Below are 25978 nucleotides of genomic sequence, written 5' to 3'. Positions count from 1 at the left end.
TCCGTGAATCATTATTTTCTTAGGCTCTGCCACATTCACTCACTACCAGCACTGGAGGTTGGCTTTCTTTGAGCTGTTTTTCACAAAGAACTTAAGTTGTTACTTCAGCCCCAGAGCTGGAGCACAACAAAGCTGAGACGTGGAGGCAAGTGACGGGCTTAGCTAGATGACTTGGTTCCACACATGCAAGTCAGATTTGGATCCTAACAAAATTATACATTATTTCCTGATAACAAATCTCCTAGATCTGTTTTAAAAAGTCAAAACTTTGAACAGAAAAATCTATCAAAAATCTACTACATTTTAGAAAGGAAAATAGTTACACAGTAGGAAATGTAAGCAAAAAAAAATAAATCTAAGAACTTTTATCAGTAACTGACATTAACCAATTTATAACATATTTTCTCTTCTAATCTCTAAAAATATCCATGACAGATTATCAGTATTCCAAATGATATATTTATCTAAAGATTTCAAGCTTAAAAACCAGCATTTCAAATCCATACAGTTTCAAATTGTTCATTAAAGAAAATACTTGGTCCCCTGCTTATGGAAGAGTTTACCTAACATTCCAGGATAATTTCCAGTATTGATTTAATATCAGTTTGCAGGGGACAAAACTAACTAGAGTCACATCTAAAATTTCTGAGATTTCTAATGACTGATATGTTAAGTACAAAACTGTCCTAAAATGTAAATGTAACTAGCAGAAGTAATAATTCTTAGGAATTTCCGCAAAAAACACAGAAAATCATTATTTTATGGTTTGCGTAAAATTCAAGGTCAGGAAAGATTACATAAAACGAGTAACTGTGAAATGGCTATAATCACCAAGACAAAAAATAACAAATGTTGGAGAGGTTGTGGAGAAAGGGGAACTCTCACACACTGCTGGTGGGAATGCAAACTGGTGCAGCCACTATGGAAAGCAGTATGAAGATTATTCAAAAAATTAAAAATAGAAATACCATATGACCCAGGTATACCACTACTGGGTATTTATCCAAAGAACCTGAAATCAACAATACAAAGAGGCTTATGCACCCCTGTGCTCACTGCAGCATTATCCACAACAGCCAGACATAGAAGCAACCCAAGTGCCCATCAACTGTTGAGTGGATAAAGGTGTGGTATATATATATATATATACAATGGAATACTACTCAGCCATAAAAAAAAGACAAAATCATCCCATTTGCAACCACATGGATGGACCTTCAGGGTATTATGTTAAGTGAAATAAGCCAGACAGAGAAAGACAAACACCATATGATTTTACTTATTTGTGGAATATAAACAAACTTACGGACAAAGAACAGTTTAGTGGTTACCAGGGGGAAGGGAGCTGGAGGGTGGACACAAGGGGTGAAGGGGCACACTTCTACAGTGTCTGACAAATAACGTACAAATGAAATTTCACAATGTTACAAAATAAATCTTAAAAAAATGAATAATTGTTAAAGAAGTCAACATTCCAAATTTAGTTTCAAATGGCAAACTGTGCCAGACTAGAATGTATACATAAATTGATCATTGAGAAGATAAAAACTTTCACAAGCAGTGACTAAAATACCTCATTTTATATAAAGAATTATTAAATATTTATAGCCCAACATAAAGTCCTGTGGGAAACACTAGAAACCACATATAATTATTTCAATGCCTCAAAAAATAAAGGAATTGATCCAAAACAAAAAAATACTTAAACCAGGATGGTAGTTGGATTTCTACCCCTCAAAGTCTGTCATTTAATTCTTTTTTTCCAAAAGGCACCGACCTCTTGATCACTATTAAGTGTGACTTAAACTGGCAACTTTTCAAGGAAATAGTTTAGTAATTTATGTAACAGATGTGCAAGAAAAACTACATGAATGAGATAAGCCAAGAAAAACATCCTGATGTCCATAACTAAATTATAACCTGTGGGAGGAAGAAACTATAAAAATATTTCCCTTTCCTTACAACTTCAGTGGTTAGCAGTACCAAATAAAATAATCCATTTGATAGCAGCCCATTTTCAGATATTAAAATGGGCCTTGACTCCAGGAACTGTTCCAAAGCACAAGGCCACACTAAAGGAAAACACTGCACATTAATATATTCTCATAATCTGCATCTTTTATGGCTATTTTGTGTAAAAGCAAAGTAATATGTATATTAACTAAGCAATGATTTATCAGAAATTAATAGGGCCCAAATCTTGTCTCTGATGCCTGGACGAATTAACCACTCCGTGTCTGTTTCCTTATCTGAAAGGTAGCTCCTATATATTATTAGAGATTAAATGAAATGACATGTGAAAAGCATTTAGCACCCACAGTTCAACAATTTTTCTGCCAGTATTTATTATTTTTAGTTTGAAGATATTCTTTATATGGCTCCTTGGAGTTGACTGGCCTAATACTTATTACGTACCCACATCTCACTCACTGGTGCAGAACTTTACAATCACAGTAACTAACAATCTATCTGACCCACAGTGTAGACACTAAAATGAAGGTTTTGAAGACATAACTACACAGCAAGGAAGAAATTATTCTACTATTAAAAAATCGCCAAAGAGCTGGAAATGAGTATCACTAAAAGACAGGACAAGTATCTATTAATACAAGCCCCAGCACAGAACAATTGCTACTTTATTAATAGAGTTCATATTTTGAAGTACACTCTCCTTAATACTCTTGGTATACCAACTGTGAGGCAGGGTTTTATTATACACTAAGCAGCAACTTCTCCCTTAGTGGTAATCTTACATTCTCTGATAAAATAAATAAAAAATCTCTAACTTTTTTTTTGATTCACTAAACTCATTTATACCAACTACTGGAGTCACACATTCCAAAGCAAATTATGCCAAAAACAAAGACTTTTTAAGCTACTATAGTAAGAAGGGAAATTATCTAGCGTGAAGTTTGTACAGTCATGCATCGCTTAACGATGGGGATAAATTCTCAGAAATGTGTCTTTAGGCGATTTAGTCACTTTGCAAACATCACAGAGTGTACTTACACAAACCTACCTGGTATAGCCTACTACACGCCTAGGCTATATGGTTAGTAATCTTACGGGACCACCATTGCATATGCAGTCCATCACTGACCAAAACATTGCTATATGGACCATGACTGTATTTACAATTTAGGAATATCAAACTAGCAGAAGTCTAAGGTTTCAAAACAGAAAAATAAGGTCCACATAACTCACTCCATGAGGTGTCTGGCTGAAAAAGGGTTTTAGAAGGGCCCCAATACCCAGGTTCTGTACACTGTTTCCTCTGTAAGAGCACAAATCATCATATTAGGAAACGTCTGGACATTCATGGGTCTTGATGGTTTATATGGAGTCCTTCTACTCTCTAGCACGGGCACTGCTGCTATCATGACTTGGGCAGCAGACAGGCTGACAGAAAAGGTGTAAGACTATTTACACACGCTATTCCCATGGTGTCAGGGAGTTATTATTTTCCAGAGAGGCATTCTGGCAGCAATAAGATTTGGGGAGGGGGTATTCTATGGACAGCAAAAGGGAAGAATGCGTTGTGCGTTTCAGGGAAGCAGGATGAAAAGTTGCTTCCAAAATGTGGCAGCAATGGTGCTTGGAATAACATAGCAACAGAACAGGCAGATCAGCCACCACTAGAACATTCTTTTCTTTTCATGGTTATAGGAAAAGAGCTCTCACAACACAAAATTGTATGAACACTAACCACTACCAACTATATAAAAACACATGTGCCAGTGGACAAAGTCTAGGGAAAAAACCATGAAAACAAGAATGGTGGGGGGAATACTTATTTAAAATTTTATTTTTACAATGAAAAAACTGATCTTTTTTTTTAAAGAAAAGAAAAATAGCACTTGTACATGAAACTTCTCTTCACTTGCTTGGGAAGCGTCCCATAGCTGGGCTGATTTAATTCTGCTGAGGATCAGTTTCCACTCCCCTGGCTCAGCAGCCTGTGTGCTATGTCAGTGCCCTGTCAGCACAGATAAAAGCTTTCTGAAAAGACAGCTTTGAGTGGAGGACCAGAAGGCAAGAGTGTCAAGTTGCTCTCTGCCCCTTGGCTAGCTGCAGAACAGTGCTGCTGCCTCCACAGACTATTCCCTACCAATGCCAGACTCAGCCCAAAACTATTTTCTAATTTTAGCCGATGTTTTTCTTTTTTATCACATATCTCTGTAACTTTTCATTTTTATTTTCTTCTAAAACAGTATTCTAGCGTTTTGTGAAAAATCCTCTAGGAGATATTATTAGGTGTTATGTGAGAAAAGGGTTCCATGGTGAGGTTTGGCAAATGTTATGTAAAACAAAGGCAACTTTACTACTGCAACACTTCTCAGAGACTTTACTACTCTTACGTGCACTGTGAGTCTCCAAGAGGGGACAATATTAAACATTTCTAAAACTTTGGGGACAACAGGTCTTTTCCCTGGAGCATTTTCCAAGTGTCCCACGAAATCCACTTTGGTATACACTATTTTTTTTAATTGCCCCTTTTTTCGAACTTCTAAAAATATTGTCAGTTTACCTTTCATCTTACCATTCTTGTTTTTCGTATGTTATTTCTTACTTTTTATCTAATAGATAGCTTTTCCTTTAACCTTTTCTTTTTATGTTTTTAAACTCATCTATTGGCTGGCTTTCAGCCTTTAATCTTGCTTTACATCTCATTTATTTTTACTGTATTTTTTAGAAAAACTCTTGATTGGGGCCAGCCTGGTGGCACAGTGGTTAAGTTTGCACATTCTGCTTTGGCAGCCCAGGGTTCGCCAGTTCAGATCCCAGGTGCAGACATGGCACCACTTGGCAAGCCGTGCTGTGGCAGGCGTCCCACATATAAAGTGGAGGAAGATGGGCGCGGATGTTAGCTCAGGGCCAGCCTTCCTTAGCAAAAAGAGGAGGATTGGCAGCAAATGTTAGCTCAGGGCTAATCTTCCTCAAAAAAAAAAACACTCTTGATTGATCTTTAGCGTTGACCTTAGTTTTGTATCTTGTTTAAGTCTCATGTGTTGTACTCTTTTTTCCATTGGTTATTCCAACTCTTTCAAAGTTCTCACTTTACTTATTTTTTTAGTTTTAAGTTTTAATTTCTTAATCCTCATTTAACAAACCTACATTAAACATCTGTCTTTTTTCCTATATATTTTATAATGCATAGCTGAACAAACAGAAAAGGGCAAAGAGCTCAGGAAAAGAGATGAACGGCCTCTCCCCACAGCCCCTTACCCTCTCACAGCAGTAGCTGCTTTTCTGGGCCCCCTCATGCAGAGGCAACATTTTTCACAAGGATCAATTAAATATGAATACAAGATACTAAGAAAAGAAAAAAATCAGCTTTATCGAGTCCCAAGGGTTAAAAAAAATGATTATTCTGACAAATTAGAGCTGCTTTTTAACAATAAAATGTTAGTTGCTATGCAGGTGCCCCTTGGGAGTCCGCAGGACGCCCCCCGCTCAGATATCAAAATCCCTTATATAAAATGGTGCAATATTTGCACATAAGCTACGCACATCCTCCCATTTAAATCATCTCTAGATTACTTATAATACATGAAACAATACAAGTGCTATGTAAAGAGTTGCTATACTATATATAATACCTAAAACAATATATGTGCTATATAAATAGTTGCTATACTATACTGTTTAGCGAATAATGATAAGAAAAAAAAGTCTGCATACGTTTAGTACAGATGCAAACACCATAGCTTTTGATCCACAGTTGGTTAAATCCACAGACACAGAACCCACAGATATGAAAGGCCAGCTGTATTTGAGAAGTAGCAACATAAAGGTAGCTTTACTATTTTGTATCCTGAAAAATGATCTTAGGGCACATCCTAAAGCCAGGCAGGCTGCGTGCAGTAGTTAGGATGTTTGGAGTCATCTTTGGGAGGCTTTTCCCTCAGCGCCTACTTCCCATTAATTTCCAAGACCTGTTCATTTTGCATTAAAAATACAGGCACTCACCTCTAGCCTTGACTCCGACAAAAGCCATTTAACCATTTCTCTATTTTCAGTGTATTCTCCTTTTATTCATCCTCCAAACCATGACCAGATTCATCTTCCTAATATTTAGCGTTGGCCATGTCAGTCCACATGAATTCATCACCATGTTCCCCCAAACATTTTCCTCCTCCTTTATCAGGGGACAGTACCATCCAGGGTTATGGCTTGAATATCACTACTGATTACTTCTCTCCCCTCATTCTGTCCAGCATCCAATCCATTCCCATGCGTTTTCAAATCTGTTTCCTAAGTAGCTCTCAAATACGTCTGTCCACTTCTCCCTACCCACACTGCCACTACCCTACCTTAATCCAGGGTCACCACCATTTCTCACCAGGATTATCGCCAACAACCTTGTAACTCCTCTATCTCCCGCCAGGGTAGAGCCAAAGTGAACTCTTGCTGAAATACAAAGCCTATCTAATTAAGCCCCCATTTTAAATCCAGCAAACGCTTTATTACCTTCAAGATGAAGTCCAAACTCCTTAACATAACAAAAAAGGTCCTTCATGTGAGATACCAATTAATTTCTTCACTCCCATCACTGTCATTCTCACATCTATGCCTTTGCACAGGATGTTCCCTGTTTTTAAGTCCTCTGTCCACCCATCCCTGTCTCCCAGCTAACTCTACCTCATCATCAGGTTTTAGCTTAAATGCCACTTCCTCCAAGAAATCTTCCTTTGACCCTGGGGATCTGCCTATATGCTCCTCAGAGCACCCTGTGCTTTCTATTATCTTACACTAAAACTAAAACCAGGTATGTTTGTCTTCCTGTTGACAGGAGACTTGCCTATCTCCCCATCTGGACTGAAAACACTCAGAGGACACAAAATGTCTTACTCACTTAAAGATTCCCAGTGCCTAGAACAGGCTTGGTGACAGCAGATGTTCAATAAATATTTATTGAGCAATTGAACAAAAAGACTAAAATTCTTAAACAGTTTAGTTTCTTTCCTCTGACTAAAAAAGTCCTAACTGAACTGGTGATCTGTACCTGCATGATCTGGTTTCAACCCACCTGTCTAGCCTTTTCTCCCACTACTTCTGTTTCATTTCCTTCATGTGACAATTATACGGCATTACTAGCTGAGATTTAAACATGCCCTTTTCTTTCTTATTTCAGTAACTGTTCACTCCTGCGACTGCCACCTCTCCTTTCAGTTAAAATCAAACCTAGTTTTTAACAAAGAAACAAAAATGATGCCTTCCTGATTCTTTCCAACCCATAATCTCTCCTTCCTAAGATGAAATAAACATTACATTTATAACTTTTATGAATTATATTCTACCCTGTACAACGGTTGTTATGAATTTATCTTGATTCTCTTAATATATTTTAAGTTTTCAAAAAGCAAGTCGAGTTGATCTTCATTATTTGTGGACTTTGTATTTGCGAGTTTGCTCACTAAAATGTATCTGCAACACCAAAATCAACATTCACAGGGCTTTCATGATCATTTGTGAACACGTGCAAAGCAGTGAAAAATTTGAATCATCTGTCGCACACATTCCCAGTTGAGGTCAAAAGGGATGCTCTGCCTTCTTGTTTCAGTTCTCATACTGTAAACAAGCATCTTTTCTCTGATCCATTCAGTGCCATGTTTTTTCACATCTTTGTGCTTGTTGTTGGTGATTCCACTGTTTAATATGGCCCCCAAGTCTAGTGATGAAGTGCTGTCTTAGTGTTCCTAAGCATAAGAAGGCTGTGATGTGTCTTAGAGAAAAAATACCTCTGTTCGATAAGCTTTGTTCAGGCACGAGGTATGCTCGCCCTGAGTTCAATGCTAATGAATCAACTATATGTGTGTGTATATATATATATATATAAAATAAGGTGTTTTTAAACAAACACACATAAAACGAGGTTATGTACTGATTGATGAAAATGTTATGACCAGAAGCCCACAGGAACCTAACCCTGTATTTCCCCTAGGAGTAATGGCTCAGTATTTGCTAATTCAGTGTTTGTGGTGGCTATAGAACATTAATGCCTCAAATAAGAAGAAATGGCTGTACTATATATTATGCATTTCTGTTTCCCTCTCAGTGCCTAACAATGAATGCCACAGATAAAATGGGTTATTTAGTAACTAACTAATGAATACATAAATGAAACCCATGATCTCTTGGTAACAGAGAGGGGGATGGAAGAGAAGGAAGCTGAAGCTAAGACTAACACATGAATAGATTAAGAAATGAATAGATGGGACTAAAATTAACATCCCCCACCAACAAACACCCAAGGAGAATGACATGAGAAATGCCACCCTCACAAAAATTTTTTTTTAAAAAGCTATCACGGAATAACGTTTTAATCTGAGGTCTTTTGAGGGTAGAGCCAGAAAGACTTGTTAATTTGCTATCTCCCCTAAAATTAACTGACCCCTAACAAATACTTAAAAAGTTAAGATACCTTAGCATAAGATTTCTATGTCCCACAGAAACATGTGAAGAGCTAAAATATGAAATCTAGGCTAAAAAAAATACTTCAAAAACTTTAAATCTCCTCCTACTCACGCTCAGGGTCAACTATGGATCTGAGAGCTATCAAGGATTTCACTCCTATAGATGCTGTAATTCTTATATACAAGCAGCCCTCGCTTTGCACAGCACCTTGTTAACTGAAACTTGTACATACTGGAACCATGTCCTAGCTTTGTACAATCTGTTACCATAGAAGAGCTGTGCAAAGCAAAGACTAAAAGAATAGCATTAATTTCCTGTGTGTTCCTTTCAAAGTAATGCAAATGGCAGAGGCAACTGAGCACATTTTATTGCTTGCTTCACATTCTATTCTGTAAGATGGCCAAATTTATTTGTTTATTGGTTTTTAAAGACTTATGTAACTCTATGGGCCAGGCAATTTCCTAAGCCCTTTACAAATAATTCATCTAATCCTCCTAAGAATTCAGCAAGGCAGATACTATTATTATCCTAATTTTACAGATGAGAAAACTGAGGCAAAAAGAGGCTAAGTATCTCATTCAATGCCACACAACCATCAAGAGGCGATCTCAGGATTTGAACCTAGGCAGTCTAACTCCAGAAATACAGGTCAAGAGCTTATGCTCCTAACTGCTATGTTATAGTCATGATTTTAACCAGTGCCCTCTTCTACTCTTGTCCCCTCTCTGATCCATTATCCAACTCAGCACTAAGGGTAAGCTACATAAGTGGGATCATTTCACTCCCTTGCTTATCAAAATTCCTCACTGGCTTCTTATTACACTCACAATAAATTCAAACTCCATGCAATGGCCTACAATACCGCTCTTCTTCCATGCTCTTGCCACACTGTTCTCTGACTCTCTTACCAGCTCTTTCCCCACTTAGGGCCTTTGCTCATTCTGTAATATCCTCTGCCTAGAACACTCTTTGCTCTACTCTCTGCACTCTACTTTAAATTCTTTAAGTCTTAACAGAGATGCCATATCCTCAGAAAGGCCTCCTTTGACCACCCTATTTAAAATGGCCCCATTTATCATTCTCTACTTCAGCCCCTTTTCTTTTTTTTTTTTTTTGAGGAAGATTAGCCCTGAGCTAACTGCTGCCAATCCTCCTCTTTTTTCTGAGGAAGGCTGGCCCTGAGCTAACATCCATGCCCATCTTCCTCTACTTTACATATGGGACACCTACCACAGCATGGCTTGCCAAGCGGTGCCACGTCCGCACCCGGGATCCGAACTGGCAAACCCCAGGCTGCTGAAGTGGAATGTGCACACTTAACTGCTGTGCCACCGGGCCAGTCCCCAGCCCCTTTTCTTCATAACACTTAAAAAATATATAATAATTTTGTTCACATGTTCTTTTTACCTATCTCTCTCAACACAAACTTGTTTACGACTGTACTTCAAGTATCTGAAAGAGCTCCAGATGATCAATAAATATTCATTAAATGAATAAGCCAGGTTATCCTGTGGCTTCCTGCAATTCTTACTACAATTCCTCATTCTCTTTGTCATATGGGTATCTGACCTGAGAAGCATACCTATAATATGAGTCTTAGAGATTATACAAACATGAAGAATATACTCTAACTCAATCACTAAAAGATGATCATCACATATTCTAAAAAACTCATATCTGAAAAATGTTCATCAGTCTAAAAGGAATGTCAATTATGTGTTATTATTTTCTAATTACTCCTTATAAATCCCAACATGACCAAAGGAATATTACTTGTGCTAAATTCAAACACTGTTTTTGTATCTCCAGCAAATTTCTCAAGCTTTTCTACTCTTAATGTTCACATTACTTGTATTTAATTACTTAAAATTGTGTGATTTTGCTGCATCCTAATGTATACACATATATAATTTTTCTATTTGTTGGAAAAATGCCACTCTCAGCATATAACCAGTTTTTTCCAATTTAAGTGAAAAGAATTTCATATTCCAAATGAATTATGTATTTGATTCGGGGGTAAAGTAGGCATAAGCCTACACTTACGATATACATCCAAGATTATCTGCAGAAAAGTAATCCTTAAAACTTATTTCTACAAATGTCACAAACATAGATATTTTACACTTGTTTGCTAAATAAAGTGTCAACATCCAGCATTCTAATTAGAAAGTGCTGCCATAATTGAGATTTAAATTACTCAGTAATCAGCTGAACAGTATAAACAATTCAAAAGCCAAACAGGAGTTATAATATGACAGAAGTATGTGAATTGCAGGTACACAGTTCTAAGAGGAAATATCATTAGGAAGAACACATTCTATGGAAGCATTTTATTGATATAACCAGAGTATCTTCAATATATACACTTGCATAGCATATGCTATGATTTTTGTCTTTTCATACTTGATTTATGGAAAGCAAATTACATTGCTGGAGGTGGGAAAAGCAGGGAGAGAACAGCAACGTAATATCCTTCACAAATCTTATTCTCTTAAGGTTTAAAAATATGAAAACAAAATCTTAAACTTTAATTATCCAAAAGAAAAATACCACCACCACACTTCCAAAGAGTTCTCTGCCCCACGTGCCAACTCTTTGTACTGTAGATGTTCCTACAAACTCAGAAGTTCTAGCAACATCTTAATTATGACAAAAATCTCTCTATATAATCTACCATATAATCCCTACTTTAGAAATCTGCCTCATCACCAAAAGGAACCAAACCCAGGGGTCCTTGGAGAAATGGGTGACCCCAGGGCAGAAGCAGTGAAAGTATAGGATAAGCTTGAAACATCTTGTGCCAGAGAGAAGTGCTCAAAAAAAAAGGCATGTCAAAGGACCGGGGAGCTTTACAGGGCTCCCATTGCCCAAATGAGTGACAACTTGGGTATTGAAACAAATAAGGACAGTAACGGATTACAACTCATCGAATAACGTGAAAATTCATAAGGGAGGGAAGGAAGGAAGAAAAAAAATGAGAGTTCTTGCTTACAGTAAACTGATAAATAGAGAGAGATGGGTGGAGCTGGGGGGCGTGGGGGAACCACCATTTGTAACCATTATAGTAAAGACTGGCTCAAGCAAGAAGCATCAGTAGATGCTAAAACTAGGGGGTGGGTGATCGACGAGGAGAGGTCTCAGAGTATCTCTGCACTGACTGCTTACTAGTTGCAATGAGAAAATAGTACTATACGGTAGAGGAACCAGACAATACCTTGACTGAGTGATCAAAATTAACATCACTAATGAGGAAAAGACATTATTTTCTTCCTGAAAAGGGCATATCACTTAATGTAACATTTCAGCTGAGAATATATAACCTGAGGAAACATCAGCTAAACTTTTTTTTTTTTAAATATTGGCACCTGAGCTAATATCTGTTGTTAATCTTTTTTTTTTCCTCCTTCTTCTCCCCAAAGCTCCCCAGTACATAATTGTATATTCTGGTTGTAGGTCCTTCTGGTTGTGCTATGTGGGACGCTGCCTCAGCATGGCCTGATGAGCAGTGCCACGTCCACACCCAGGATCCAAACCGGCGAAACCCTGGGACACTGAAGCAGAGTGTGGGAACTTAACCACTCGGCCACAGGGCCTCCCCCTCAGCTAAACTTAAATTGACAGATATTCTATAAAATAACAGGCCTGTAATCTTCAAAAATGCAATGCCATGAAAGACAAAGAAAGGTTAAGAAACTCTTCATTAAAGGAGACTAAAGAGTCATGACAATTAAATACAATACACGATCCTGGACAGAATCCTGTACTGGAGTGGGACAACTGACAAAACTGGAATATGGACTACAGAGAGATAAAGTTGTTGTTTCAATGGTACTTTTTCTGAACCTAATAATTATACTGTGCTTATGTAAGAGAATAATCCTTGTTCTTAGGAAATGCACTCTGAAGTCTTGAGGCAAAGGGGGCATGTAACCTACTTTCAAATGGATCAGAAAAGTGTGTGAGAGTGTGTGTATAGACATAGAGTGGAAGTGAAGGAAAAGAGAGAATGACAAGCAAATATGGAAAATCATAAAAATTGGTGAACCTGGATAAAGAGTACATACGTGCTCTTTACTATTCTTAAAATTAATTTCAAAATAAAAAGTTATTTAAAAATCTGCCTCATTGCACAACACTGTGAATGTACTAAATGCCACTGAATTCAACACTTTAGAATGATTAATTTTATATTATGTGAATTTTACCTCACTAAAAATAAACTTTTTTAAAAATCTGCTTCTACATAACACATACAACTTGGAACAAAGTCAATCTTCATGAAAAGAATGGGTTGGTATATTTCCTTTCCATTTTGAGCTGTTATGTTCTTGACTCTACAATTTGGAGAACATTTTTTTCAGTGTCAAACTAGGCAATAACTAGCTTTCTCAAGCGCAATCACTCCTACCTTAAAGCATCAGAATGTAGATACAGAGTAAACATTATGCTTTTAGATAAAGAATGCATAAGTTTTAATGTAAAGGAAGTTTATCAGAGTTAAAACACATTAAGAAATTTAGGATTACTTGATTTTTTTTTTCTGGTGAGGAAGACTGGCCCTGAGCTAACATCTGTTGCCAATCTTCCTCTTTTTGCTTGAAGAAGATTGTTCCTGAGCTAACACCTGTGCTTCCTCTACTTTTTGCATGTGGGATGCTGCCACAGCATGGCTTGATGAGCGGGGTGTTGGCCCGTGCACCCAGGAACTGAACCTGCAAATTGCAGGCCAGTGAAGTACACTGTGAGAACTTAACCACTATGCCACTGGGCCAGCCCCTAGGCTTACCTGATTTTTATAATTAATAGTCATTTTATTTTATATTTAAGTTATAGTGAAAGGAACAACTAGTTATATTAAGTTATACAAATCTTACTCTTTTGGGACACCAACCACCACACTTCCTCCCCAAACCATGTCAGCATGTCAAGAAGTCTTAAGTATTTGCATCAGTAAAAATGCCTAAAGGTCAAACATTTTATTCAACTAATAAATAGGCCAAAAACATCCTCAATAAAACTCTTAGGATTGTTCTAGTTACAAAGTTTTCCTGTAACATAGTAACCTATTACCACATTTAATGACAAAAGTTAATAAAAGCTGGCAAGACATATTTAGATACAATAGTAATAGACTATTTATGACTCTAAATAACTAGGACACCCATTCCCACTTGCTAGAAAAACTTTTAGCCAAATATACAGCATAAAATATTTATTTGGAAGTTGTTTTGCAAATATCAGTCATTACAAATTCAACTGTTTATCTTATAGTACACATTATCAATTCAAGCACAAGTTCCTCAACTGCAATTTTTTTTTTTTTTAAGGAAGATTAGCCCTGAGCTAACTGCTGCTAATCCTCCTCTTTTTGCTGAGGAAGACTGGCCCTGAGCTAACATCCGTGCCCATCTTCCTCTGCTTCATATGTGGGATGCCTACCACAGCATGGCTTGCCAAGTGGTGCCATGTCCGCACCTGGGATCCGAACCGGCGAACCCCAGGCCGCCGAAGCAGAACCTGTGGAGTTAACCACTGTGCCACTGGGCCAGCCTCCTGCAGTTTTTAAATTCTAAAAGCCTGAGCTCCCAAGGCAGCCTTTTTTTTTTTTAAAGTATGGGAATATTATTCCTATTCGACAACCAAAAACATTCCTACTCTGTACTTAAAGCAGCTGCACTGTTTTGTGTCTGTTTAATTGTGAAACAATCTTTCCTATTGATGGCAGTTGCTTAAGGCCATTTGCACAGGTTATTTGTTTTTTTTTGTAAATCGATTTTTTTTAAAAGAAAGGACAGTGTGATGTTTTTCTTGTCAAGAAGTATTATACGTTAAAATAGTTTCACAAGCAGATCAAATATCCAAGGTATTAAAAAAAGGAGTATAGCTAAGAATTTTATTTGCATTATAGATCCCAATTTCACTTTTTACAGGTATGATAAAATAGCCATTAAAATAATTTTAATAGTAAAAATATACCTTTAAAGGGGTTTAAAAGTTTATTTAAAAAGTTCACCAACTTTTAAACTCCGATTAATTACAACTAATCTAAGGAATAAGTCTTTGTTCATTTATACCTTTTAATTTGGGGTTACAGCTTTTTAAAATTGTCTTTGAATTGATTTCATGTCCACTGGATAAATACTTAGTAGTGGGATAGCTGGATCATAAGGTATTTCTATTTTTAACTTTTTGAGAAATCTCCATACTGCTTTCCAGAGTGGCTGTACCAGTCTGCATTCCCATCAGCAGTGTATGAGGGTTCCCTTGCATCCTTATGTTCACTGCAGCATTATTGACAGTAGCCAAAATGTGGAGGCAACCCACGTGCCCATCAATGGATGAATGGATAAAGAAGATGTGGTGTGTGTACATATACATATACATATATATGTATATGTATACATATATATACTATACGGAATACTACTCAGCCACAAAAAAGACAAAATTGTGCCATTTGCGACAATATGGACGGACCCTGAGGGTATTATGCCAAGGGAAATAAATCAGACAAAGACAGACAAACCCGGTATGATTTCACTCACATATGGAAGATAAACACATGGATAAGGAGAACAGATTAGTGGTTAATGGAGGGGAAGGGAGTGGGGGGAGGGCAAAAGGGGTAAAGTGGTACGTATGTACGATGATGGATAAAAACAAGACTATTGGTGGCGAACATGATGCAGTCTATACAGAAACTGAAACATAGTGATGTACACCTGAAATTTACACAATATAAGCCAATAAAGTTGTCTGATGACAAAACTAAATAAACAAAATCAAAGAAGAATTTTCTTGAGAACACAACGGTAATCATTTTTGCAATATACTAACTGATTTAATTCTCTTAAATGTCTTGGAAGGTAGACCTTATCCCCATTTTATACAGCAGAAGTGGTACCCCTCCCCCACCCTTCATTTAAAAACAAAATTGAAACCCAAAGAAATCTGTTCAGCTTGGACACATTCATTACCAATTATCTTTTTAAAATACGTGGTACTCTGTTTAAAATACCCTACTAGTGTAGTTTCATTAAACGCGTTATTTGACTCCAGGAAAAAATCTAAAAGAAAATATTGAAATTAGTTAATCTTAAAAAAGAAAATGCATAAAACCCTTCTAAGAGAATGATAAAATGATGAGTTATTCTGCACTGGGACAATATGTGAAAATTACATCTTTATAGATATAAAACTTTATCTTGTACAATCTGATTACATCACTTACTGATTTTTTTCACATCTATATCCTTATGTTTAGGTGCAGTGCCAAATCGCAAACACTAACTGAAGGTACATAACTATCCTATCAACAAAAAACCCTATCAACAAAATGATAAAAGGAGAAATCTTGAACCTCAACAGTGGTAAGCTTGTAAAACTATCTCCACGTGAACTCAAATACTTGGCATTTTGTTTAAATTAAGTAAGTTTTTTCATTTTCCATCTGTGATTGATTTAAACTTAGATTTACCCAAATGCATTTCCAAACCCCAAAAACTAGACTCAACTTTTCTTACATGAAGGGAATTGTTTCCAGAACCTCACTACTAAAATTTTTAAAAACTTTATAATTTATCTCCCCTCAAGCTTTCAAAAAAACCAACCATCTACACTTTAAATTATTTAATTTGGGCTACTGATTGTTGTAGAAGGGGGACCTCCTTTTTTCAACAGAACAGCTTCTCACAGCGTTCAATGATGTCACCCTATGCTTGGAACCATTTCAGAGTAGGTTCTTACCAGTGAGCCTACATCATTTGACCTGTGTTTCAGATTTTTGACTCCATGTCTGATACTTCATTTGGCCTCACTTTCCTTTCAGCAAATACACATTTTTAAAATACCAGGATCTATCTCCTTCATGAACCTTTTGCTCAGTCTTAATTGTTCTTTCCATTCTCTGAATTTCTACAGTATTTATACCCTGTACCCCAAATTCAGATATCACACCTTCTTGTATCATTCTCTATTTCTTTTCCATGTGCTTTTCATGTGCATCCTCTTGACAGAATCATAAGCTGCCACTGGAACCATAAGGTCTATCTCTTGTCTTACGGTACTCTACAGGGATCATGGTAGGTATTTAATAAGCATCACTGAAGAACCCTTATAAGGTATGGCCAAGATTAGTAAGGATATCAGCAACATATTTTCAATTATTGTATAACTTTTAAATATTTATAACTTAGGTCAAAAATAAACTACTTGGATAGGTACATAATGAACTAAGAAAAACTATTCCTAACTGATCCAATTTGAACATAAGAAAAATTGGGAAAAGTTGTGCATAAATCACAAATTAATATGACATAGGACTATGGGCACAACAAACTGACCACAACATAAAGATCACAGGATTAAGTGAAACTTATTAAAGTTCTGGAAGCTGGTTACAGAGGACTACTAATTCTGAAGCACAAAATACAGTTCATGACTATCACAACATTTTTTAGGATTAATTACAGTGAGTACCTTTGTTACAATAGTGAAGATTTTCTTTTTCACCTACAGAAACATCTGTCTCCTTCCCTTTGGTTGAGAGGAATCCAACTTACAGATGTTATTCAGAGTAGCCCAAGAGGCTAGAACAATTTTCCTTTACGACAGGTACAAACAGGGAAAAAATAATGAACGCTCTCAAAATTTGGTTCACAAATGTTAAGTACTATAAATTTTTTTCCCAGTAATTTTTAACTTGTATAAGGTATATATTAGTAATTCACCTTTATTATAGTGAAATATAACAATTTTTTGTTTAATGTTTTGTAAAAGTCAGCAAAAACTTTTAAATATATGTTCTGAAAGCAGATCATCTAGATTTAAATCTAGACTCTATTTTCTAAATATGTTACTTTGGGCAAGTTCCTGGACTTCTGTGTGGCCAGCTTCCTCATCAACAAATTGAGAATAATAATGATGTTGTCACCATTGTTCTTGGCACATGGCAAACGCTCAATAACTATTAGCTTTTATTAGAAACATCTAGACTTAAAAGGTCTCCTTGGTAATAAAAATCAACTTATCAAATTTAACATACTCATTCAAAAATATTTCTCGAGCGCTTACTATACGTCGTACACTGCTCTAGGAGTTAGTAATACAGCAGTAACAAAACAAAGTCCCTGTCCTCAAGGAGCTTACATTCCAGACGCAGCCGACAATACATGTAAACAAAAGAAGCAGAGGGGAAAAAAGGAGTGATGTGTGTGAATGCACGCTATTTTATACAGGAAGAGAACTAAGAGAAAGGTGGTAGATGAAGTCAGAGGGGGCAGCAGAGAGCCAGATCACGTAGAGGCTGGTAAGCAGTGAGAGAAGGGACTGGGGAGACTTCTGGCAGATACGACTTAATATTTTTAAAGAATCACTCTTGTTGCTGTGTGGAGAGCAGATAACAGGGTCAAAATTTTTATGTGGCTTCATGAGAAATGAGTCACACTTCAAAAGCCCATTCAGTACCAAACTTAAAACTATAAGCCAAACACATCAAACTAAGGACATTATTTAACCATGGTGGTTTAAACTGCAAATAGAAACACAGTTTTAATCATACAACCTTAAGTCACTTTAAAAAATGACAACTAAAGAATGAAGATGAGAATTAATAGAAAAAAGCTCAGTATGTTTATTTTCATTGTTCTTTTCATGCTAAAAATGCATAAAAACAAATGGCAAGAGAAACAAGAAACTGAATTTTCAATGCATGTCTTTTTTTCTATAATAAAAATATAAGGCTACCTGGATGAGAATTTTTGAGTAAAGCATTTCAAAAGCATGCATACACATTTATTACATAATGGTATTTGTGTGGAAGTTATAAAAAAAACTTATACTAGAATTATGTAGAACTTAAATGCACTCCTAAGAATTCAGAAATTAAAATTCATATGTCAAAAGAAGACATTTTAAAATAATTGGCTAACTAGACTTTTCTTAAGTGAAGTACAAAATATGCCTGTTTGTTGCATATTAACGAAATCACTCATATTTAATAATTCATTAGCTAAATCTATCTACAAGTCATAAATACCTATAAATTGGTTCCAACATGGGACTATGTTATGTTCTTTTACCTGTATTTAATTTCCAGGCTAAAAGGCTCTGGTAAGCCAAAAGACTTTCTTGCCAATTTGGGAGAATGGGTTGAGTAATTGGAAAGCCCTTTCTGCAACGTGCTTTCCTTGTAAATAGCACATCTATTGTCAGAGATCATGAATTTGATACCATATTTTAGAGGGTTCTTTTTCTTGATATTGTTCAGTCTCTTTAAGGATAAAATGTCAACTTCAATTTGCCTTCATAAAATAAATCTTTTTACAGTTTAGAAGAAATGTTTTACATTAGCAGTATCTTTAAAATCTTGAGAAAATTCAAAACAAACAACAAAAATTAGCAGATGGAATTACAGTATGTCTTTCCAAAGACTTTATTCCTCAACATGTCTTTCAAAAGAGTTACTTCTGCAATATGTTTTATAATATTAAAGTAAGAGCATTTATGATTAGGTCAACACAACACAAGGCACACACAATAGTGACATTTCCATGAGTTTTCCTATATGTAGGTTAAGATGTCTATTCAAGTGAAGAGTTTTAGGAGACAGGGCCCTCTGAAAATAATGATTCACAGAGTAAGACACAGTTCTTATATATTTGTGAGTAATCAAGTACTAGACAACAATATTTTCTTTATTCTTTCAAACATTATTATTTCTTTGACTTTTCTGGATGTTATAAATTATTTTGGGCAATAATAATAGGTGTTTCAAGAGTTTTATGTTAAGCACCAGGCTAAGTGTTTCACATGCATTTAATCCTCATAAGAACCCTTTTACAGATACGGAAATTTATAGATAGGGAAATTTAGAGATACTGTTTCAATGCCCAATATTACCGCTTCTTCGTAGTGGACTTAGGATTTCAATCCAGCTCTGTTCTCAGAACCACAAACTGTTTCCTAGATCCATTAAATAACACCTAGAGGTGCCTAGGTATACCAGGAGAGTGTGTATGGCTAGGAAATTACTATAAAAATACATTTACAGACACACACACATAATTAGGCCAAACAAGGAAAGTTCATATGAAGTGATACCTTAAAAAAACAGTTAAATACATTGTCCAAGAATGTTAAGTAATGTCAGCTGAGACTAAAAGGAGTTACCTCTTAGTACATAAGACCCATTACAAGTACTAAAAATGTACTTTGAATCTATGAAGTAGTCTTGCTGCTCAAAAATTGGAACGTGAATTTGATCAAGTGACTAGATACAATTACCAATTTACAGGAAATACAGAGGTTAGAGAAACATTTAAATAATCCATGGAGATCCAATTAGCAAAATCCAGACTGCAGGAAATACAAATAATCCAGTTTCTTCAACAAGTAAACAGCAAGGGGAAAAAAAGATGATGGAGGTTGAACCTATAGATTAAGAGAATCAAGAGATATACCCACCAGTCAGAAACATCAAAAAGGAATTACAAGGCAATTAAGAAATGAATACTGACTGGACATTTGATATTAAGTAATCATTTTTTTTAAAGGTGTGATAATGGCATCGTGGGTATGACAGAAAAAAAAAGACTCCTTACCTCTTAGAGATTGATATATTTATAGATGAAATAATATGGTGTCTGGGATTTGCTTCAACATAATACGGAGCAGGGGTGTTAGGTAGAAGTACAGATGAAGCAAGAGTGGCCAAATTGTTGAAGGTAGGTGTGTACATAGTTCATTACAAAAGTCCATTCGTTTTTAGATATATTTGAAATTTTCCATAATAAAAGCTAAAAAATAAATTCCAGCTAGATATAAAATCTAGATATAACTGTCAAAGATAAAACAATAAAATTTCTTCAAGATTAAAAAAGGTTACTTAAGCTGTCTATACTCTCTTTTTTCTTAAAGGAAATATTACATAAACACCGGAAACAAGTAAGAAAGTAATACAAGAGCATGGAAAAATGTTCAACTGTGGAGCCATACTATAAAAACTTGGAGTACTAATAAGTGGTACTTAAAATAAAAAAGGCCAAGTACTTTTAATGGATGTCTTGGTAAACAGATGAAAAACTACTTGTAAACTAACTTTAAAGGCCACAGGAAAACATAAGAGTTAAAAAGCTAAGTGCTTTTTAAAAGCACCTTAACAGTAGTCCCACATGGACTAATTTAAACTACAGAAAATCATCCCTAAGAAGTGCTGGCAGAAGATAAATTTAACTCATCTTTCTTGGAATTAAATCCTTAATATCTACTTGTGTCCAGTTACTAGAAGAGAGGAAAGATAATTAATTTACTGTTTCAAAGAAAAGCTGATACGGGAAGACTAGATAGCTGACAATCATCTTTGCTTTCAAGTTCTAAGAAGCAAACTGAACAGAGATTTACTGGTAAGATAAGGAAAACAAGGAGGAAAACATCTGAGGACTGAAAGAAAAGCAAACGAATGATAAGTCCAAGTTGTGGCATATTTATAGTGGCAAGGTTCTTGAAGGCAGGTACAGTATTGTACTTTCAACTGAGTTCAGAAAATACAGAACTAATCCTATAAATAATAAATATATTATTTGGTGAAATAATTGAACAAACTATTTTCTATAAAACCAAAAGATTCTCCCTTGGGGTCAGCTAGAGTAGAACAGTAGTTTCTACAGCTCTACTACATTACCAAAACATTTAGGAATTAAAAACATGCAAATAACATCAACAAAAATCAACTTATGGGGGAAAAATGCAAGCTGTGCTTAAAAGAATAACTTAAAATGGACTGCCTATAGCAGTTGCCTTAAGACCTTGGCCAGCACTGTTTGAATCACTATCACAGAATAAGGGCCACTGATGAAATAGATTTACCATTAATATTACTCCCTGCGATGAAAAAGAAGGATTAGCAGGGCTTGAACAACAAGTAACAGTTTTTATCTACCACTACCATATTGCCTTCACTACATTTTCAAAATCTGGAGGAAAAACAGAACTGTAGCAACTTTCAATTTATACCATGTCTGGGATGACAACACATAGAAGTATCTCATTTTTTTAGAGCCTCAAATAAAGGGAGGCAGGTCACAGGATAACAATGATCAAGCTAGTCTTAGTTGGTGGGAGTGGTGTCACTTATCCCTTCCTGCCACAGCTGCTTTTTATGCAACTTGAGTACAAACGGGAGGAAACTGGAACTCCAAGCCCTGGCTGGCCTATGGTTTTATCTGCTTTCCTCAGTTCCACAATGCTCTGCAAAACAGAGCCATTTAATACCACCAGGAGGTGCAATAATTGTGGAAAATCTCTCCCCACCCTCCATAAAAGACTTCAAGGTCTCAAAAGCCAGTATTTGAAATATATCATTATATTTAAGAGCTGCCACCATACTGGATCTAACAGTAGCTCCAGGGAACACATTCTGAAGAATCCATTTTTCTTTCTGAAGTAAACCTCATCGGGTAGGGATATATGCTAAACAAAAGTCCTAGTTTTCCTCAGTTGTGGGTCTGCCCTTATTTACTACATGAAGCATTTAAATGTAACATTTATTGATTACTACTTTTTTTTTTTAACAAACTTCTTTTTTCAGCCAAAACTATCTCCACAGGATAATGACTTCCCAAAATTTATCTGCTACTATGAAATACTAGTTCCAGGGTTTTTTTCCCTGATGGAAATTCACATCTCCAAACAGCCAGAGAAGTTGGAGAAAGTCTTACTCTAGCCCAATCCTCTCATTTTATAGATAAGGAATCCATGGTCTGGAGCTTCATGTGATTCTGCCTCAAATCACACGTCTAGTTTAACAGGAAGTGTCAGAATCTAAACCCAGGTCTCCAAAACCCTAACCTGTGCCCTTTCTATGATATAAAGCCTCATTCTATTAATCCAAGCTCTCAGAGCAATCCTTAATCACTTCATTGTTTCCTCATCTGCAAGTTCCCTCATCACCTTATCCTATTGATAATCAGAGCAGTCATTCTATGGATCTGCTTCACCTCCATTATGGCATTTTAAGATGAACAGTCCCAAGTGGGCACAGTGCCATAGGTACTGGTTCTATAAGATGCTTACATTTTGGGGGAAGAATTTCTTCTCTCCTGCCAGTGAAAGATGAAAATTAAATCCGGAGTATTCATCAGTAAAAAAACCTCACGTTCTAATCTTAATATCATGTGTCAGACACCCACAAAACCTTTGAAAAGTCCTTGGTGGCAACATTCTTACATGTCCTGAATAACTTGGTTTGAGTCTCCATTCTAAATTGGGTGGTAAAAAGGAAGACAAGTTATTTTTCAACAATGGCTCTTCCATTAGATGACTTCATAGCTATTTACATGGCAAATTTAACCTGAAGCACTTGAAGATGAGTGACATAGGTGATAAAGACAAACAATATGAAACGAACAACAGCAGAGGAATACTGCCTTGATGTCTGTCTAGTGAAAAACGTACAGCCTCTTCAAATTTTTGAGTACCACAAATTTAGTCCTCTAAGATAACAAGATATTTCTTAGTGGTTTTCTTCTGATGTTCTCTGGCTTAGAAATAAAGAGATAGTTCTGTAGAGACTTCTGGACTTTTAAAGACTATTTGAGCTGGTATCTTAGTCTTTATACCATACATTAAAAAGCAACCAATGAATCAGGATCTGGAAAAGAACTGTGATTTTATCTTATCTTTGGAAAGCAAAAGCAAAGGGTATATAAATAGCAAAATAACTGTCTGAGGGCTTAATGGTCAAATGAATAGCTGATGACAGAGAATTATTAACGTCAATCACTTTTCAAACATGGAGCTTCTCTCTCAATGAAGTTTATCCCACTCTCAATGAAGAACATCTGCTATAGTTATCAAAAGTATACTGATCTGCACATATTGTGTGAAGACCTTTATATACTATCTAGGCCCTTAGCCTTTAATCCCCACAACGACATTCTAAGGTAGGTATCTGTCATTATTTTCATATTGCACCTGAGAAAACTGGGGCACTTTAAGTTAAGTAACTTACCAAGGTTACAGAGCTTGAACCCCACCCCCCGCAGGTTCTGAAAGGTGTGTTCCTTAGGCCTTTTACTGTCTCCTTAGAAAGGCACAGAAAATGTAAAAATATGGTCAAACTCTAAATTCTATCCGATGCATAATCCAAACCATTGTGAATTATTTTCTTCTGGTGCCAAGAAAGCCTCAATAGTATGCCACCTACATTTCCTGATTTTAGGTTGGGTGGATGGCACAAATGACCTGGTTTTGTCATCATGCTTATTGCATAATCACCAAAACCCAAAAGGAAGGGGACTGCTTAAATTCTTAAACTTTATTTCCTGCTGGCCTAGAAGACCTTACTTAACCACTATTACATCTGATACACTCAATTTAAGTGTTAATGTTTTCCTACCATAATAAGACACTAAAGTTATCACTTAAGTCTTAAAGGAAATCAACTATGTGTTAGTGATTTTACCTGTCAGAGAAGTTAAAAGCAGATCAACAGGATATAAAGGTAGGTTGCTTTCTTCTTTAGGGGAAATTTCTTAATGACTTGTTAATTAAACTGAATGGAACAAGTGGCTCTCCAAAAACGCAGTGTAACGGAAAAGGAAACGGAGGAAAAGAATCACAAGAAGTTATCTACTTTCACTAGTGTCAGTAAAGCAAAGGATGAGTCTCCTTTTGAGTAACTTCAGCCTGATCGTAATGACCACTTGTTACACCTACCACCCACTCTAACACTTTAGGTTCATTAGGAATCAAACCTTGCAAAGTAAAGGACTTATCCCGACCAGACCTGAGGTATCCGCACCAAACCCTGAGGGGCAACGAGGGCCAGTGCACTGCGTCCCCCACACCCAAGCCTACGCTGCTGTCCAGGAGGCAAAACCCACAGCCTGGGGCCAAGACAGTCCTCGGGCCAGCGCGGTGACCCAGCTCTAGACTACCCTACCCCCTCCCCTACCAAAGGGTCTGTGCCTAGAGGAGTGGGGGTAGGGGAGGTGAGAAAGGCCTGGCTAGGACTGCACGGAACTCAGCGGATGTTTCGAACGAGGAAGGGTCCCTTCCCAGCCTTGCCGGTGGCGCGGCTCGGGCCCGGGAGAGAGCCGGCCGCCGCCATGATGGGGCTGGCCGGGCCGGGGGGCGTGACGCGGACGCCCCGCGCGCAGGGTCAGCTCCCCGTTCCCCTCACTTCCCTCCCCTGCGTGGGCCTCGGCCACAACTGCCCCCCGATACTCACGCTTTGTCCACCAGCTCCCGCACCTTCCACATGTTCAACATGGTGCCCCGCGCGGGCCGGGTCGCCGCCTCCCTCTCCTGCTCCCCACGGACACCGGAACACTTCCGCGCCGGGACAGATCCAGGCCGGGGTCGCCGCTGCCACCGCCCGCCGCCTCGAACTCTCCCAGTCAGCTCCTTCTCTTGCCACAGCCGCGGCGCCGCCGGTGACACGTCGAGACGCGGGGACAGAAGCGCTGCGTGGAGCGGAAGTGCCCGGCCTTCCGCCCGCTGCGCGCGGAGCACGCCGGGACTTGGAGTTCTCTCTGCGCGTCAAGCCGGGCTGGTTAAGCTGAGAGTTGGTGTGGTAAGGTTTGCAGGATTTCTGTTAAAGTCTTCCCGTCCTTCTCACCCCTCCCCGTCCCCGTGACCTACAGAACCAGAAACTCTGAGGGTGGGGCCCAGCAATCTGTGCTTTAACAAATCCTCCGGTCTCAAGTTTCAGAACCACTGGTATAGGATCTAACCATACTCAAACATGCTTTTCAAATATAAAGTATTGCCATGTTATTAATAATGATTATGCGAAAGTGTGGTTGGCATATGTATTCCTCATTGACAGAAACATCCCTGTATTTGGTTCCAAGCGTCCAAATCTACTTCCTCTCCTGGGCATTAGTTTCCATCCCTGTAAATTGAAGAGGTTGTATTCTAAAACCTATTCCACTCTAATACTATGATACAGTGGTTTTATTTTTAGACAGATACCTATTATGTTTGTCAGATACTTTATTATAAAGCTCAAAAACTCAGTTCACACTCCATGGGAAACTGTGCAAACACAGCCCTACAACACTATGACATGCTCAAGAAGTTGGCAGGTTTATATTCTTTTTTTTGAGGAACATTAGCTCTGAGCTAACATCTGCCACCAATCCTCCTCTTTTTCCTGAGGAAGACTGGTCCTGAGCTGACATCTGTGCCCATCTTCCTCTACTTTATATGTGAGACGCCTGCCACAGCGTGGCTTGCTGACTGTGCCAAGTCTGCACACTGGATCTGAACCGGCGCACCCGGGCTGCCAAAGTGGAACGTGCTCACTTAACCGCGGCGCCACTGGGCCGGCCCGGCAGGTTTATATTCTTAATGCATAAATATATACACACACTGCATTCAGTGTTTTATTGCAATAATTGTTGTCACTTCATTTTTAACTTACTCATTTTTGACAGTGTTCATGTTAAAGGTGCAAACAACTCAAAGTTCATTTGGTCCAGCTGCTTAAGTTTTCCAGTTCTTTTCATTCTACACGTATTTATTGAGCATCTTCTATGTGCCAAGAGTGGAGAATACA

The 25978-nt window shown here is 37.4% G+C and overlaps 1 protein-coding gene across 2 annotated transcripts in view; it reads right to left on the bottom strand.

The window, feature by feature from the left end:
- The window catches only part of CLINT1 (clathrin interactor 1), a 62476-nt gene extending 37562 nt beyond the window's left edge, over positions 1–24914 (bottom strand). Inside the window, exon 1 of one of the 2 annotated variants that reach the window (XM_014842720.3) lies at positions 24647–24914. In XM_014842720.3, coding sequence (XP_014698206.1) covers positions 24647–24687 — 41 coding nt within the window. In that variant the 5' untranslated portion in view covers positions 24688–24914. The remainder of the gene's footprint in view (positions 1–24646) is intronic. The other variant, XM_014842721.3, reaches the window with a different exon arrangement.
- Between the last annotated feature and the right edge of the window lie 1064 nt (positions 24915–25978).

Source organism: Equus asinus, chromosome 9, assembly GCF_041296235.1.
Source record: "Equus asinus isolate D_3611 breed Donkey chromosome 9, EquAss-T2T_v2, whole genome shotgun sequence".
Classification (NCBI taxonomy): Eukaryota; Metazoa; Chordata; class Mammalia; order Perissodactyla; family Equidae; genus Equus; species Equus asinus.
The sequence above is the reverse complement of the archived record's forward strand: the minus strand, read 5'-3'. Positions and strand labels throughout refer to the sequence as shown.